This window comes from Bradysia coprophila, unplaced genomic scaffold (genome assembly GCF_014529535.1).
Source record: "Bradysia coprophila strain Holo2 unplaced genomic scaffold, BU_Bcop_v1 contig_232, whole genome shotgun sequence".
Lineage (NCBI taxonomy): Eukaryota > Metazoa > Arthropoda > Insecta > Diptera > Sciaridae > Bradysia > Bradysia coprophila.
Window position 1 is genome coordinate 4,038,717 of NW_023503493.1, and position 19,565 is coordinate 4,058,281.

General features: G+C 37.9%; 1 protein-coding gene and 1 long non-coding RNA gene across 2 annotated transcripts; both read left to right on the top strand.

The window, feature by feature from the left end:
* The first annotated feature begins 849 nt into the window (after positions 1-849).
* LOC119075989 lies at positions 850-15,435 on the top strand. The gene is made up of 3 exons (XR_005087526.1): positions 850-1,158; positions 2,891-2,897; positions 15,426-15,435. It is a non-coding gene; the product is annotated as an uncharacterized LOC119075989 (long non-coding RNA).
* A 2,688-nt stretch (positions 15,436-18,123) lies between these two features.
* LOC119077187 (hemolysin E-like) lies at positions 18,124-19,011 on the top strand. Its single transcript, XM_037184368.1, has one exon. It carries the CDS (start codon positions 18,124-18,126, stop codon positions 19,009-19,011), a length of 888 nt encoding a protein of 295 aa, XP_037040263.1.
* The last annotated feature ends 554 nt before the right edge of the window (positions 19,012-19,565 follow it).

Below are 19,565 nucleotides of genomic sequence, written 5' to 3' on the forward strand. Positions count from 1 at the left end.
GGAATATGTTACTTCTTTCGATTTACATCATCCAAACCAAATCTTGTACTTCTCTAGCTTTACCATTCGTTTTGCTATATCAGAGCTTAAAATTATCTCCATTACCGATAACAGATGACTAGCCGTTTCCATCTTCTTTGTTTACTCATCTCATCATGTATGAAATCCAGGGAAATTACTTCCATGGTTCAACCTTGTCAAGACTGAAAAGGGTTGAATTTTCGTTTAAATAATCTCAGAAAAATTTAATTTTTTGAGATATTTCAGTATATCAGTCGGCAAATGATTGCTAGCTATTTATCATCTTTATTTTCGTTCCGATACGTGCTGCATTTAGTTTCTCGTTCAACCAGTAGTGATGGAATATACTTTTATATTTGATTGATTTGGGTTTAATTGCGCGTAAGGGTTACGACGATGGTTAGTTGAAAATTATCCGATGAATAAATTTTAACGAAAATGTGTAAAATTCATGTCAATGCTGTAAAAACATTCCGAAACGCCTTTGTAATTCCGGTCAAAATTGAGTGCCCAACTCCACTTGTCAAAAAGACAGTTCCCGAAGGACGTTGCTCGAAAAACACACGAGTGTGTTTGCGACTTCTAATTTATTCTGGTTTATTGACTGTCCCATATAACAGTTGATTAACACAAAGAAACTCAACGTAAAATGAACCGAAAATACTCCTTCATATAATGGATCATTTCCGCAGATGACAAACTGCTATGTAATAGTTCACTTTCGCATGGGGTAGGCAATAGAATTTTCTTTTTGTCTAAAATTCACTAATGTTTGACAAAACCACCGAAATGTTATTGATTTTGATTTTGATTTGAAAACATTTATTCGTCAAACGATTACAAAAATTGTTAAAAAGCAACATTGAATCTAACTGACAAAAACACAATAACTTGCGACATCACTGTGATGCAAGTTTTATCCTGCGACGAAAGATCTCACGAGAAGCACTCTCGTTGTACACGTCGGCAAACCTCTCGAACTCCCTACACGTCGCTGCGACTGGTTCATTATACCCGTAGCTGGTTCTATGCGAAGGAGGACGAAAGACGTTCGTTCAGCGAAAGCTGTATGAGTGGATCGGCCTATTGCGATACGAATCAAAGAGTTCAACCAGCGACGGTGCACGAACCCTACCAGTAAGCACGTCGTACATGAACATCACTCGGGCATTCCTACGTCTTTCGGAAAGTCGTATCAAACCCAGGATTTTCCGTCGTTCGTCGTAAGGTGGAAGCTCATATCTACGATTCCTTCGAACCGTGCGTCTAAGCGCATAGATCACAAAGCGCTTCTGGACCGACTCGATGTAGGTACTCATGTCGCTGCTGGATGGAGACCAAATCACTGAGGAATATTCAAGATGTGATCTGACATGAGCATTATAAATGCTTGCCAGACACTTGACGTTCCGGAATTCGGCACAAATCCTCTTCAAAAAGCCCAACATGGAGAACGCCTTGGCGACTTTCAAACTAATATGAGGCCTGAACGTAAGTTGGGGGTCCAAAAGTACACCGAGGTCAGTCACAAGATTCACTCGCACTAAGTCAGCACCATTGATGTTGTAAACGAAGACAACTGGTTCCTTGATCCTGTAGAATGACATAGCTTTACACTTCCCAACGTTGATCGTCATTCGATTCTCACGGCACCACGTTGCAAACGAATTGACGTCAGCTTGCATATCAAGGGCATCCGTCAAACAAGTGATCACATGAAAGATCTTGAGATCATCAGCAAACAAACTGCAGTTAGCCTTTTTTAATACACCGACCACGTCGTTGAAAAATAGAATGAATAAAAGTGGCCCAAGGTGGCTGCCTTGTGGCATAACTCTGACAAATTGGACTCTGTCCGTGAGGTAAGTCTGAATCCAGTCTAACAAGCAAGGTTGGAAGCCTAATTCACGTAACTTTCGCACCAGATAGCTATGCCGAACCTGATCAAAAGCCTTTTGAATATCAGTGTACGCTGCATCGACTTGTGACCTCGATTCGATGGCGGTTATGGCATAGTTGACGAATTCAAAAAGGTTGGTGGTTGTCGATCGACCTTTTAGAAAGCCGTGTTGCTTTAAAGACAGTTTACCGTCTAAATCGGCTGACAGGCGCTTGCATAATAGACATTCGAACAATTTACCCAAAGTTGGTAAAATAGCTATGCCTCTGTAATTCGAAACGTCACTTTTGCTTCCGTCTTTATGAATAGGCGTTGATGTTATTTTGGAAAAACGTTTTCCCATATTTTCCATATTTTTTCCAAAAAAATATTTTCTGGAAAATTAAGGAAAATGTTCGATAATCTGAGAAAAATGGGTAAAATTGCTAATTAGTGGAACAGACGATAAGCTTTTGGAATTCGTGAACCTTCCACGAAATAGATTAAAGCGAATCTGGCCTTAACGTTTGGGAACGGCTTGTCGGCAACGACGACAAAAAGACGACATGAACTCTTGGTGGTAATGTTCTTTTATATAGCACGGCGAAACCGCGAATGAGAAGGAAATAAAATTCGGATCAGTTATTTCAACTAGCCTTGACGAATGTGTCAAAGTTTATTTGAAAATATTCAAAGGCAAGTTATACTTAACACTCGTCTTCGGTATTCTTGCTTTATCATAACAGTCTATAGAGTGTAAGCGAAGAGGAATTCGGGTCAGTTTAGTTAGGATTTCATATGGTGACTATTTCACTACGGCCATATGTAGCTCCTTAGAACTGGAGCTACGCGAAGCGTTTGTTAAAGATTTACTTTCATGAAAATAAATGAAATGAATGTCGGTAACTGCATTTCAATACAAAATTTTAACTGAACTGAAATTGAGACTCAGTTTACTTACTGACATTACCTCAGGCCAGTTTAAATAAGAGATAAGGTCGCCGGGTTTTTTAATGAATTTTTTGCGAATGTCGGCAAGAGACTTGCTGAAGAGATTCCCGGTGGTAACCTGGGCGACTTGAATAAGTTTAATACGCTGACTGTTTCTCCCCTGTCGCTTTTTTTCGAGCCGGTTACTGCTCCTGACGTTAGCTCTATAATCATGTCGATGAATGTTGACAAGTCGCCAGGCTTCGATGAAATTTCAGTGGGCTCTTTGAAATGTTGCTCCACATCGATCTCTCCGTTTTTGAGTGACTTGTTCAATCTGTGCTTGGCCCATGGGGCATATCCTGATGACCTGAAGCTCGCCAAGGTCGTTCCCATTTACAAGAAAGGCTTGACTTCTGAAGTCGGTAACTACCGTCCTATATCTGTACTGCCGGCAGTCAACAAGGTCCTTGAGACTGTGATCCACCGTGCTATTAATGGCTTTCTTAAGCAATCTGATTTTTTTAACATGAGGCAGTACGGGTTTAGAGATGGTAGTGGGACTCATACTGCCTTGTTCGAGCTGATTAGCATGATTAACGCTGAGATTGACGAGGGAAGGGTTGTCTCGGGTCTGTTCATAGATCTGACTAAGGCGTTTGATACCGTTGTTCATGAGCTTCTTCTTGCCAAACTTGAATTTGCAGGTATCAGAGGTGTCGCCCTAGATTTCGTGAGGAGTTATCTGACTGGCCGGAGGCAATTTACCGTTTGTAACGGCGTGAACAGTGAGCCCGTAGACGTGACTGTAGGTGTTCCGCAGGGAGGTGTGCTGTCCCCACTTCTTTTTGTGGTGTTCATTAACGACTTCTTTGATCTACCGATGAAGTCCTCCCCCTTTGGATTTGCCGATGACACGAACATGTTTATTTCGTCGGCAGTAGCTTCTGATAACGTGTCAGGCCTTTCCGAAGATCTTGTTCTTATGGCAGAGTACTTTCGTGTAAATAAGCTTACGTTAAACTTGGAGAAGACGAAATTGGTCCACTTCCGCAAACCCAGCGTCAAAATTGACGATCTTCCAGTTCTGTTTTTTGAAGGTGTGGAAGTTAAGGTGCATTCGTCCGTTAAGTGTCTCGGACTGACGTTAGACGAGTTTGTGACGTGGGAGCAGCACATCTCTAACGTCAGCTCCACGATCTCCAGTCGGATTGGGATTATCAAGCGACTACGTTTCTTACCCAGAAGGGTTCTAAGGATGATATATTTGTCCACCGTGCATTGTCACTTAACGTATTGCATCGGTGTTTGGGGCTCGGCCAAGAAGACGTTGATTGGTGAGCTCGAAGTGCTACATAGATCAGCACTTAAAGCAACTCACAAACTGCCAATGCGGTTTCCGACAGATTCACTTTTCATGTACCACTTTCCTGAGATGTTGACTGTTCCTCAGATGTATGAGATGGCTGTTTGTAAATTCGTTTTCTGCTGCGTGAATGATCTGAAACACCACTCTGTTCGATTTTTTGATAACTCCAATCGCTACGGTACTAGGTATTCTTATCTGCTCAGGATGCCAAAGGTTTCGTCAAAGTACGGTAGCCGCTGCTTGCTATACGCTGGTCCGAAGTTGTTTAATGCACTGCCACCTCAAATTCGAAATTCTCTCAGTCTAAACCAATTTTGTCGTTCATTAAAGGCATTCTTGTTGAATTGATTACGAAATTTTCCTGATTTAATTTACTTTGAAATTACTTACTAGATGAAACTACCATGGTCGAATTATGTGCTTTTTACTAATGAATACATACGTACGTCGATACATTTTCCCTTTTTCGGCTCCATATTTGTGGAGCTTGAGTTGTGATTAATTTTTGTTTTTATGCTTTTACGATTTTATACTTTTGTTAACTTTTTTATAGTAGCTCTTTTGAATTGTTTAGTGCAAACTAGAGTTACGCAGGTCATGTAAACAGATTTTTTTTTAAGATGAAATAAATGAAATGAAATGAAATAAATTTTGCGATCTTTCTTCTCCGTTAGCTGGTAAATGATAAAAACCAGAGAAGTAATAGATTTTCCATCAAATGTTTAGCTGTGCATGCCATTTACGAAAGGTTAATTCAATAAGTCGTTTAATGACATTGTGATTTCCCAATTACACTGCCATAGAGAATAATCATTCTAACAAAAACACTCAAGCTTTTATACTAAAAAGATCTCATAAAAAATCTTTGTTTTCGTTTATCAACACATAGAATATTCCAACAACATCGGAATAAGTTGAACCAGACAGACAAAACACAGCGTGTATAACACTTTACCCATATTTATGTGTGTACATAACTTCAATAATCCATTTCATACACAAAATATTTTCCTCGCCATTCCAGCTAAAATTGTGGAATATATGGATTTCGTATAGATGGTATGGTATATGTGGTATACACGAGTATCGTTCCAGCATTGTTTGGTTTTCTTTAGTGTTCCGTGTGGATTTTCTAATAACATAATATATAATTCCCGAGTAGAGAAGTTTTCTTGGCCAATTTTTCTTTTTCAATATATGGGAAAAGTCTATATTTCATTAACTTCCTGTTTGCGTGATAAATTTACTTGCGTTATGATGATGTGTTTTGTGTAAATTGTGTATAAAATATGATAGAAACGTGGATTGTATTCACTCTCCTGCTGGTGTACGAACTGAACATACATTGTGGGTGGTTGTGGTTTTATGTATTATACGGATTTCTCACTAGAATGATACCCGCCATTTCATGAAAACTATGTACGAAAACTGTAACCATATCTTCTATTTTCGGTTTGATTGCGAATGGAGAAGAAGCACAATGATGTGCTCCACATTTGAGATCTCAAATATTTTAGGAATTTTGTAGTTGTAAGTTTCGTTTGCAATTGTATTGTGACTTTAGTTTTCGATAGTTTGAACGCACTTCAAGCAAAAGTGCTTCCAATGACAATTGCCAAATAGAGTACTATTTTGTATGAAAATTTGTTCTAGATTTTTTACACTGCAAAAAATTGTTCGATACACTGTCGACTTTCAGTACTCTGTTTAGAATACCTCTAATGCTTGAATTCCGTCGGCAGTATCTATAGCAACGCTTTCCATAACAGCGGTTTCGATAACAGCGGTTTCCGTGGCAACACTTTACATTGAAAAGGTTTCCAAAGCAATGGTTTTCGTAGACAGGGTTTCCATAGACAGGGTTTTCATAGACAGGGTTTTCATACACGGAAAATCCGTGAATTTCGATAAAGGCTGTGTAACTTATAATATAGCTGTAGTTTTTATAATATAGCTGCAAGACTTATAAAAATATAGCTACTAAACGCATATTCTGTTAATGTTGGTTATTTACATGCAATATGAGTTACACAACTATATTATGAATTACAGAGCTACATTATGCACCGTGGACACATTTTATAGCTAAGATCTGCATATTGTGGCTGTGTACTCTATATAATAGCTGTGTAACGCATATTTGACGTAAGAAAAATATAGCTGTGTGCTGCATATGAGAAAATGTATGGGACCATGCATTCAAGTCATGATTCGTGCTGGTCGGACTCAATGTTAATATACAAACAAAAACTGTTCTAAAATATCTTGGCTGATTGTAATGAAGCTTGATGATCAGGTTATAGTAATACCTTTTCAATATTGTCAGATTCCGTAGAAACACAGACGAATGAGAATATCCGAAATTTCACTGCATTAGAAACGAATTAATTAATTAGCCAAATCGTAAAAATCAAACTCGTCATTTCACAGAAAATAATTGAATTCGTGATTCTTCGCGCGGTTTCAATTCACTTTCTTTCAGAACCTAGAACAATCCTTGCAGTGACAACTCACAAAAGTAAAATATAAAAACTACAGACTTGAATCAGGCTGTGTGCCACATAATATAGCTGCAGGATTTATATTGCCGTAGCAACGCTTCGAAATAAGAACATGTTAAAGCACAAGCAAAATTAGCACATCAGCAGCATATGTGATGGTCGGATTCTCAGGTTAAGCATCAATCGGCGCGGTTAGTACTTAGATGGGTGACCGCAAAATTCATGAAAGTTTGGGAAAATTTTTTATTTCTCGTGATAGATTTGAAATGTGGCTCACAGCTCTAATATAAATTACACAGCTATTTTAACTGTAGTCTTCGCAATATACATTACACAGCTATATGCCAAAAAATGGGGGTGCTAAGTCCACTTATAGCTCTCCTCACACGCATATCAGGATTTTCCGTGTAGACAGGGTTTTCATAGACAGGGTTTACATAGACAGGGTTTACATAGACAGGGTTTACATAGACAGGGTTTTCATAGACAGGGTTTTCATAGACAGGGTTTCCATAGACAGGGTTTCCATAGACAGGGTTTCCATAGACAGGGTTTCTATAGACAGGGTTTCCATAGACAGGGTTTCCATAGACAGGGTTTCCATAGACAGGTTTTCTATAGACAGGGTTTCCATAGACAGGGTTTCCATAGACAGGGTTTCCATAGACAGGGTTTCCATAGACAGGTTTTCTATAGACAGGGTTTCCATAGACAGTGTTTTCATAGACAGGGTTTCCATAGACAGGGTTTCCATAGACAGATTTTCTATAGACAGGGTTTCCATAGACAGGGTTTCCATAGACAGGCTTTCTATAGACAGGGTTTCCATAGACAGGGTTTCCATAGACAGGGTTTTCATAGACATGGTTTCCATAGACAGGGTTTCCATAGACAGGGTTTCCATAGACAGTGTTTCCATAGACAGGGTTTCCATAGACAGGGTTTCCATAGACAGGTTTTCTATAGACAGGGTTTCCATAGACAGGGTTTCCATAGACAGGTTTTCTATAGACAGGGTTTCCATAGACAGGTTTCCATAGACAGGGTTTCCATAGACAGGTTTTCTATAGACAGGGTTTCCATAGACAGTATTTTCATAGACAGGGTTTCCATAGACAGGGTTTCCATAGACAGGGTTTCCATAGACAGGGTTTCCATAGACAGGTTTTCTATAGACAGGGTTTCCATAGACAGTGTTTTCATAGACAGGGTTTCCATAGACAGGGTTTCCATAGACAGGGTTTCCATAGACAGGGTTTCCATAGACAGGGTTTCCATAGACAGGGTTTCCATAGACAGGTTTTCTATAGACAGGGTTTCCATAGACAGTGTTTTCATAGACAGGGTTTCCATAGACAGGGTTTCCATAGAAACGGTTTAGTTGTTGTTACAGTTAAACTTGTTGTTTCAACTTATTCGGAAAAAAATCGAGTTCGACGCAAAATTATATAGCTTTTAGGTCGGTAAGGTAGTTGACCGTGAAAATAATCCAAGTGTAAAAAGGATACAACGCATTTCATAACAATTTGTCAATCAATCAATTGAGTCTGGAGCGGATGCTTCCCACCAGCAACATTAAATCAATGCACTTCCAGCAAGCGTGAGTACTCTAAATAGGGTACTGAAACTTGGTAGTTCATACTCTATTAGGCAGCTGTCGACCATGATCATTTTAGCTTGAAGTGCGTTGAATAAATCATTAAACCAATGGAGATTACGATGTTCAATTATTTCAATTCGACGGATAACTAAATGGAGCTGGAGATGTTCAGCTGTTGCTGATTCTGCACAAGCTTTAGGTTTAATGTGTGTAGGATAACTGTATCGATTCTCCAATGTCCTGACAGATTTTTTTTTCTTTTTAAATTTTATTTATTTTACAAGAAAATATAATAAAGCCATCCATGGGTAGTTATTGCACTCACAAAAACGAAAAACAAAAAAATTCTGCGGCAATTTCTTCCCACCTTGATCTAGACCTTCTCAAAGTGATGTTCGGCATTCGTACCGAAGAGATTGTTTTCCAAAAATGGAAGGCGATCTCCATCCGTCAATGTCAATTCAATCCGAAATCGACCAGACGGTAAAATTGCCTTATCAAATGCAAATGTCTCATGCACGGACAAATTGTCCGCTTTGATAATAAGACTTAAGTACGGACACGAATGATTGAAATTAGTGAACGGTTGCAGTTTCGATACGAGCCAATCCAGAAAAAAATTATTCTCCTTTTTGCCGTCGATAAATTCGCAGCCGTTTTCCCAATGTTCCATGGGAAATTTGTTGTATACGATTCCGTTGAACTTATAGTAAAATACTACATGGATCCATGCATTTCGAATGGGTCGAGTGAAATATATCTGGACATCAATTTTCATGTTATCTTGGCTGATATATTTGACATCGCAACGCACAGATTTGACTACTTTCGGGTTAATAATCGAGCACGTTAAGCGATCCAAATGAAATCGATTTCTCTGGAATATCAATTCAAATTTACTCAACGGGATCTCAATCTTGTCTATCGTCCTAATTTACGGTTTCGGGCCTGAGTGAAGCGAACAGTTGCAAGTTGCCAATCAACAGGAACAGGAATAAAGCTCCAAATGCAATCCGATTGTTGGTTGGATTCATCGTCAATAAGTGAATATTTCGTTATGTTTCTAGTCACACCAGCCACAGCGATATTTAAATGGCTACCTAGTTAGTAATCATTGTCATGCATGACCTAGCATTTGGCTAGACTTTTCGGATGTTACCAGTTACATTATGATACACCGGTCCGATAGCAATTTCAAATTTAAATTAGCGGAGACCGAGACCTAAAATTTTCCGTTAACATTAAGGGGTCATTCATGAAGCTTGCTGCGCTCGATGGGAATGTTTTCTTTCTCAATCTTAAATGCACCTGGGTATAAGCTCTGCGTGGATTATATTCGCATCTCATCAAATTAGCCTAGGATTTATGGACAGTGGTCGAATCTATTACTTCGTTTGATCGAAGTATTTCTAGAGATTGAAAATAAGAAATTTTCACTTCGCTTCTTCCACATAGTTTTCTGGCTCACTTGATGACATATGTTAAACCTTTTTTGAGCCAGTGTTCAGTGAACACGCTCATGCTCACCATACAATGTCTATCCCAATACATTTTCTCTCACACTGTCTCTCTATGCAGATGTTTGTTGGTGTTTTCCTCTATGGTTGTTGTTTGACATTATAATTCGTATAATTGGACGCAAAATTGGGTATCTACCGAACGTACAAGTGTTAATTACGGCACATTCGATAAAAATTTGTTGATGATCTGAGGCTAGACCGGAGACTCTGAAGTATTTTTAGTAAAAATCTTCGCAATCAGTAATCATTAAAAATGATTTGACCGGTTAATAGAGAGCGATTACGATTACGTGCGAAAGTTGACCATTACATGACACTTTTCCCGAAAAAAATGATTGATCACAAGACGAATACTTCCGGTTCATTTTGCGCGAATTGCTTTGTGATAATCAACTTTCTCATGGGACAGGCACTACTATTTATTCTACTCTAGTTGTTCGTAGGCTTAGATAGCCGTTTTTGGTGAGAAAGAAACACTTCCTAACTAGAAATAGTTCTGGGTGGATGAGAACCGCTTCCAGTCCAAGGTTGCTTGTTGATTGCGATGCAAACACAGACTTTTTAGACCCGTACGAAGTACTGGGGTCTTATAGGTTTACGCATACGTTTGTAACACGTCGAATTGGACTCCCTGAGTAAGGGGAAACCTATTGTGGTTGTCTAGAGATGCCAAATCCGCGAAAAAAAAATGTCCGTCTGTCCGTCTGTCCGTCTGTCTGCACGATAACTTGAGTAAAACGCATCCGATTTTGAAAATTCTTTTTTTTCCCGTTTGGTAATGTCAAAAGACAGGCTAAGTTCGAAGATGAGTGATTTTGGATCGACCCCTCCCGAGCTGTGGCCCAATAAGTGCTTTACGGTTTTTCGAAGATATCTCCGGACATTTAAACGTTAAACTTGTAAGTGATACGTCAAATAAAAGGTACTTACAATACTGATCGACAAAAAAAAAGTTTATGGAAATCGGATGACCGACTCGTGAGTTAGACCCCTTGGTGTGGAACAGGCACAGGGCGGCAAGCAGTTTTTGCTTGTAGGTCGGCCACATTTGAACATATTTCGTCTGTTTTAGCTTTTTTAGATAGGTATTGACCGTATAGTACCAATCAGGGAAAATTTTTTATGAAATTATGTTCTCCGGAGCGTGAGCTAGGTCTCTTGGAGTGAGCTCTTATCTGGCTACTCGGAAGTACAGTGAACGTGGTGTATTTTGACAATATCTCGAGTAAATTTTGACCGAATTTCATGATTTTTTTTTTTGTTTGAAAGTTATTAACGAATGTAAAGCGTCGGTACTATTTCCGGTCTCCTAACAAAATGGCTGCCGGCGGCCATATTGGATTTTAGTAAAACTATATAAAGTGGGAAAATTTGTACTTAGATAGTTTCTGTTAACATGGAAATAATTTGTTATGTGTGTGGGGTTTCAGGGATTCCATATAAGGACATCTATATTTTTCTTCTCGTTCCAATTTTATTTGTTCAACAAGAACATATTTCGTGAGAAAGTTGTGAGAATAGTTGTAAAGTGTCCTGTTGAGTGGATCTTGTATAGAAGCTTATGAATGGGTTCATGCAAATTAATTATACATGGCACTTTCCTGAGAAAAATGATTCATTACAAGACGAATATTTTCAGTTCATTTTGCGTGAATTGCTTTGTGAGAATCAACATTCGTATGGGCCAGGTAATAAATCAGAATACATTGGGTGGCTGCTAAATTCATTTATGCGGAAACAACCTTGTCATGCTCGCAAACTCATTCGTGTGTCGTTTGAACAACTTCATTTGGTAACTGTTTTTGCGACGAGAAGTGCACTCCATGCCTACGGCTCGTATATAGAAGCTTTACATTTGTCTTGAAGAGTGTTACAGAAGCGCTGATTTAGATAGCTATGTAAAGCTAACGAAAAATGTCTTTTGTTTTCAGCTCTTTTCGCATTGTCTAAAAAATGTCAAAATTGTATCAAAATGTCGAACTTGCAATTGTTGCTAAATTTTCTCAATTAAAATGAATCAATCAAAGAAAATGTTGTAATTCAGAACAAAATCTTTTAATTAATGAAAGTTTTTCGTAAGGGACAAACATGCATGTAACATCCATTTTCCGAATCGGACAGGCAATATATGCAATTAGTCGCGCAAATACATTTTATCAAACAACATGCACGTTGTGTAATAATGCAAGATGTTATTGACAGGTCAGGTTTTTGGACAATTATTGGAATATTCCGCTGCTGGTATTCTATTTGTGTAAATTTTACGTTGTTGTGATAACATGTTTTGAAAAGAATGTAAACTGGGCTCTACATTAGTTTGCAATAATTTCTTGGATTAAGAGTTTCTAGTTCCACACGTCCCACAGCACCTTCAAAACAAATACAATAACGACAATAACCATGTATTGGTTCACTCTGATTCAATTTAGTCGTAGCTGTCATTTTCATTCATGCCAATACATAAACATTTTTCGATTGTGAATTTACTCTACAGACTACTTAAATGCCGAGCGGATCAAAATCAAAATGCTTCAAATCAAAGTTAATTTTAATACTGATCTATTAGCATTGATGCTTTCTTTAGTAATTGCTACGCACTACGTGAGAACAGAGCTACTCAGCCAGGTTGTACTTTTTTACACATTTCTGACTGTTGTTAGCTTTTTAGTGTTAAGCAATTTCTTCTACAAATCAGACCACTTTTGGTTTTATATGTCCAAGTCCAATGCTTTCAATCAGCCTGGCATTTTTAAGGACTAAATAGCGAAGCGATTATTAAAAGTTGAGTAGACATCTGAAAAAATTGTGTTGCCTTTTTACGTTGTTGTTGTTCATTGTCATTGTACTTGTGCATCTGATGTAATTTTAAGACAGTTTTTGTGCTTTAATTTATGAATTAGTTAAATTTTGATTATTTCACTTCACATTCAAATATTTTCCCGAAGAAAATGTATGCAGCAAATACAAAATCAAAACGTTGCACCAATACCCTCTCTAGCAACCAAACTTCGTTTTGACGCAGTCAAAATACCACCTTATTTTGACAAATTTGACACTGACTTTTTTTTGTAATGGAGTTGCCGTGCCGCGCTTTTTTTTAAAGCAATATCGACGTCACACGAAAAAGACAAATTTTAAACTTTCTTTCATTTTTGCACACCAAACTGACGGAGCAAAACACAAAAAAAGGCATCACAATCACAAATTATTGACTTTCGAACACCAAAACGGTGACAGTAGACGTAATATTTTCAACACAAAAAAGGTCATCGCTGCTCATACTTCATTTAATTTATTTTTAAAAGTGTAAAATTTTCTGTGACAGCGCACACTGCCAATGTTTACCACCTTATTTTTTAGGCCGATGCTATTCGGCACCGGTGTCAAATAGCATGCACTGTGTTGTGTGGCTATTTGACACCGGATGCGAATAGCCAATCAACACAGTGCATGCTATTTGACACCGGTGTCGAATAGCCAGACAACACAGTGCGTGCTATTTGCATCCGGTGTCGATTAGCCACACAACACAGTAGATGCTAATTGACACTAGTGTCGATTAGCCAGACAACACAGCTGATGCTATTCGACACCCACCTTTGGGAGCCAGAAATAAATTTCGCGCGCGCGAAATTTATTTCTGGCTCCCAAAGGTGGGTGTCGAATAGCATCAGCTGTGTTGTCTGGCTAATCTAGACTATATATTTTGTTTTCTAAAAAAATCACAGGTTAACTAGAAACGAAAACTTTATTTGTTTAATAAGTGCTTTTCCCTAGCTGTAGATAAAGTATTTGAGTTTTTTTAACACTTCGCAAAGTTCATCAAACCACCATTTTTGATTTCTCTCACTTTTTCAGATGCATATCTTCGCATTGCATTTTTGAAATTGTGATAAAAAGATATCTAAATCACATTGGCGTCAAATTTTAACATTTCTAGCGTAACTTTATAGGAGAGACCTAATCATTAAGAACAGATACAGTATAGCTTCTAATTTTAACAGACTTTACTCATTAAATTATTTTTAATATAAGATCAGAAACACAAGCATATGGGATCCTAGTTTTAGACCACATACTTTTAAGGAATAAAAATTTAAACCTGACAAGAATTTATGTGATTTTGGGTCATGAACGATCAAGAAGGCTGCATTATAATACACATTGCAATGTGATGTAACGCGTTGAATGAAATCGAGTAGTCAATGCTTAGTATATACGCTTCAACAATACGTTCGGTATAATTGTGTGACTCTATACAAGGCTGTATACTTTGGGGAGGTCACGCAGACCGCCATTTTATTAGATATGCGGGAACACACCTTTTCCATACAAACAAATTCACCAAAATTAAATTTGTATGGCGTAGTGAATTTTTTGTATAAAACGTGGTGTGTAACCCGCGTATCTGCATCTGCGTGACCTCCCCAAAGTATACAGCCTTGACTCTATAGCCGTTTATAAAAATTTAGCCTTCGTTGAAGGTAATAGATTCTTTAGCGTGCGAAAAAAAGTTGGTATCGCACTGCGTGCGAAAAAAAAGTTCATATTGCACTGTGTCCGGGAATACAGTGAAATAAGTACCTTCAAAACGACATTAAATGGATGCATGGAAAGGTGATGATTATGGACCGGAATTGCGAAAAAAATTTTAAATTCTTAGAATTCGTTATTTTGTTGGAACTGTAAGACTGATATGCATTGAAAATAATAAATGTTGGGAATTACGGGTTGAGCCTGGCATTGAAGATGTTTTGGTATGTTTCATTATTTCACTGATGATTTGGATCTGGTTGTGAATTTATAATTTCGGAAATCGTAAACCGTATTGGAATGAAATTAAATTTGAAAAGAAAAATTTGGTTCACGGGTGGGGACCGAACCCACAACCTTCAACTTGCCGGGCTGATGCTCTATCCATTGGGCCACCGTGGACATCTTCTTTTCAACTCTAATTTTGAACCGTTCTTTCAAATGCTACGTCACAGCTCATATCGTGTGTTGCACACAAGCTGATCAATTGTCGAACTTTTCTACAACACACACATACTCAACATGTAACGCTGTCGCTTTCCGTACATACGAACATTTACTGTCTCCCGGCAAGTTGAAGGTTGTGGGTTCGGTCCCCACCCGTGAACCAAATTTTTCTTTTCAAATTTAATTTCATTCCAATACGGTTTACGATTTCTGATAATTATTGTACCAGTTCTAGTTACTTTAACTAACCATTAGTCAAAATTATAATTTCGCTATATTTCGATCCAGGTTTAGAACAATCATCAGACGGGGAACCAATATGATTTCGCTATTTCTTGAGTGCAAAATTGTTTTATTCTTTGATTTTTAATTTTCAGTTTTCTCTATACACTGAGAATATTTTTTACAATTGTCGGAAACTCCAATTAGAAATTCAGAATGTAATTATTTGAAAAGAGAACAACAACAACGGATCTCCAACGTTCAGAGCACCAACAATTTTTAGCTAATATGTCAATTTATCATCGTTACTAATATCGACCCCTCTTGACCTTCTTACACGAAATACCAACATTGCGGAAACCACAACCTATTGACATCAATATTTGAATTTCACATTTAATAGTAATTTTAACCATTGCGTATATTTAAAACCAAACAAATGAGTGCGTCTGGTGTCAATTAGCATGTACTGTGTTGTTGGGCTATTCGACACCGGTGTCAAATAGCATACACTGTGTTGTGTGGCTATTCGACACCGGTGTCAAATAGCATGCCCTGTGTTGTATGGCTATTCGACACCGGTGTCAAATAGCATGCACTGTGTTGTGTATTTTTTATGTACCAACAGAAATTGACAGTGTATTTCCATCAAACAATAAATATCATTTATACATCATTAGAAATAATATAAAAAATTTCATCCAACTTTGCTGTACTGTCAAACGTCCCCATTACTCTTGCAGTGGTATTTTTTATAGTTTGGTTGCTAGAGAGGGTATTGGTTGCACCGTTGTTTTATTTAAATTACTGAAGGTCGATGAAAATATTTTGAAACTACATCAGCAGAGTTGGTTGACAGTTGCACAAATACAATAATAATAAAAACATAGCTAACGCCGACCCGTACGAAACACCTATTCGTATCAAAAGTCTTTAGTGTGAAACTCTTTATATCTCTTACTTGATACTCTTCTCTACTGAAAAGCTATTCGCCCTTTAAAATCACTCTTTGCCTTGTTATTACACACAAATAAATTGCCGGAGGCAATATCGACAGCCCCGTACGAAGTCAAATTTCATACATTCATATTTAAACAGCTATATAGCGCCATAATTACCTATATTTTACTATAAATAAACATTTCACAGATGAATATGCTATTACACTCGCGGAATTTTGAAAATCGACACATTTTCTGTTTCTGTGTTTTACTTGAGTTTCTGATTACTTCATATAAATAAAAAGACTTGCAAAATACACAAAAAACCAGTAAACCACGAAACAGAAAATGTGTCGGTTTTCAAAATTCCGCGAGTGTATATAGCTCTATATGCATGTATATAGCTCAATATAGCTGTATATAGTTATATATAGATGTCCATATATGGAATGCCTGCAGGCCCGGACTGGTCATACGGTGAATTCGGGGGATTCCCGATGGGCCTTTTGGATTTTTGTATGAGAATTTTTAAATTGTGGGCCTTTTAAAATTGAGTTGCATGAAGCCCCCGATGGGCTTTTTCGATCCAGTCTGGTACTGAATGCCTGAAGTACCCCACACACATAACCAATTACTTCTCTGTTAACAGAAACTCTTTAAGTACCATTTTTCCCAATATATTTTAATTTTACTAAAATCCAATATGGCCGCAGACAGCCATTTTGTTAGGAGACCGGAAATAGCACTGACGCTTTACATTCGTTAATACCTTTAAACAAAAAAAATTCATGAAATTCGGTCAAAATTTACTCGAGATATTGACAAAATACTCCAAGTTCACTGTACGGCCGAGTAGCCAGATAGGAGCTCACTCCAAGAGACCTAGCTCACGCTCCGGAGAACATAACTTCATAAACTGATTTTTCCCTGATTGGTATTTTTTTTGTCGAATGGTATTGTAAATATCTTTCATTTGATGTATCACCCTGTGTATCACTTACAAGTTTAACGTTTAAATGTCCGGAGATATCTTCGGGAGGGGTTCGAACTTAGCCTCTCTTTTGATATTACCAAACGGGAAAAAAAAGAATTTTAGAAATCGAATGTGTTCTACTCAAGTTATCGTGCAGACAGACGGACATTTTTTTTCACTGATTTGGCATCTCTGGACAACCACAATAGGTTTCCCCTTAGTCAGGGAGTCCAATTCGACGTGTTACAATCGTATGCACAAACCTATAAGACCCCAGTACTTCGTGCGGGTCTAAAAACTAAACTTGATTTGTAGTATTTTGCCTTGGTTTCGTTCGGTATTTGAGTAGTTGGTATTACATGGTTGGTAATACGTGATTATTGTCGTTAATGTATCTGCTTTGAAAGCGCTGTGGGACGTGTGGAACAAACAAAACAGTTAATCCACACAGAATGTGCAATCTTATTTTGCGGCCAGTTTAAAGAATGTTTTTGAAGGCAGCTTATGATGATAATTGTAAGATTTGAGGGGTAAATCAATTCTCACATCAATGCAATTGTGGGAAGAAACACATTTTTTGTGCATCCAGTCCAGAGGTATTGTAGAAAGGGTTGCATAAAACAGCGGTCGAATCCGATGTTTCAAATTTTTATACGAGAATTAACATCCAAACGTTGATATTTCCGTTGTTTTTAAAGAATAAGAGCCAGATATTGTAAAACTGTCAGAACTGTCAAACGCTGGTTAAACTTCACGAATAATTACTGTACGACCTCTTTACCATCTATGAAAGTAGAAATTGTTTGATGTAAGTGTTTCGTCAGCTTCCGCAATTTCTTCAAAACATTTCCATGTCATAACAGTTTATGTGAAAGGTACCATGACTGGAATGTTTAAAGTGGACCTTCACGATGGAATAAATAAGTGATTTACCCCTCGGTGAGAATTCTAAATTTAGTAAGCTCGCTTGGTAAGTATGGCAGAGAAGTAGGAAATTTGTTGCGCATAAATACCATGCATATGGTCCTGTTGGGTCAAAGGCATTTATCAGTTACCAATCATAACGTGTGATCAAATCTATCCCGACAGTTGGAAAGTTTGAAAGCAGCGCTGCTACATCTAAGAATTTATTCAGTTTGGAATTTAAACGCTTTACAACGGACGGATCCTATTTTCAAATGTTAAAAATGAAATTGGTTTGGCTCTGCACAATTGGAATGTTGCTGGCTGCTTCCCTAAATGCACAGGATTCTGACGAAGACGATCATGAATTGGCCGCAAAATCCATGGAAACTGCAAGCGGAATTCTCGAAGCGTTCAAGATTAACGTCAATTGGAGTTTAGTAAATGAATCAGCAATTTCATTACAGCCGGGAATTGGACGATATTCGGAAAAGTCTGGACAACTCGTTGGTAGTATCATGACATCGATGCTGAATAGTGAACAACAACATAACGAAGCAATTCAATCGATGTTTGAATGGTGCGGTCTATCAATTCATATGCTTGATGCGTATAAGGAATTATTCAAGGATGGCGTAGATACAGAAAAAGCAGAGCGACAAAAAGTACTTCTACTCTATGTTCTTGATAGTGGTGTGGAATTATTTGGTAAGGCCTTGGAACACATAAACTTGTGCATCGGAGACTTTGAAAGCTTCACCGGAAAACTGTTACAATTGGACAATCAGTTGGAACTGGATTACGCAGAAGGGAGCAAAACATTAGAAGCGGAAGAAGACAGAGTCAGGAGGAATCAATGGACTTCAATTATCGTCCCACCGGTTGCACTTAATCTTTCTATCTATGACGAAGTCAAATCGATTCCAGACTTATCACGGAGCATCGACGATTTAAGAAAATTCTTCCAAGGGCTACGTGTTCATGGCACAAATGCAGTTGAATCGATTAAAACCGCTAGAGAACAGCTTAAAAAGGGGCTCGTCATTTTGGAAAATCTACAAAGTCAAGCGAAGGTGACGAAGGTATCTGTCGGTATGAAGATGGGCATTCAATCGTTAATCGAGAAAAATGCTGATAAAGTAATTGCTCAATGCAGCGAATATATATGGTAAGCCAAAAAGAAATAAATGTTCAGATGGTTTCAATTCAACGATTCTCTTATGACTAAATTACCTCAGTCCATAGGTTTGTTCCAATTACGAAATGTCAAATTTCATCCACAGAAGGCAACCTAACCTCAACTTTCAGGTTGACGAAAATTTTAACGAAAAATTTACAAAGAAATTTGTTGACGTTTAGATTATGTTCATCTCTGCGGATGAAAGGATGAAATCGTCGTCCTTCGTGTTGTCAAAATTCGGGTTTACAGTTATTTGGAACAAACCTATAGAGTGTTTAAGTGAAAGAGATGGCGAAACGACAACCTATAGACTGTTATGATCAGAGCGAGAGGACCGAACGCTAGTCTATTTTATAAGTTGTCTTGGGGTATTTACTTGTCAAAATATATCTTTGTCTTTCATCATAACACTCTTTTGTTCCATCTCGGGGTCTGCTGTCAGATTCTGTTGTATTATCGATGACAGCAGACCCCGAGTTAATTTTCCATCTCGCTCTACTTAAACACCGTATATGCTCCACTGTGTTACTCGACACAATAATAGTA

Excerpts from the sequence above, each read along its gene's own strand:
- LOC119077187 (XM_037184368.1), top strand. The coding sequence starts at position 18,124 with ATGAAATTGGTTTGGCTCTGCACAATTGGAATGTTGCTGGCTGCTTCC.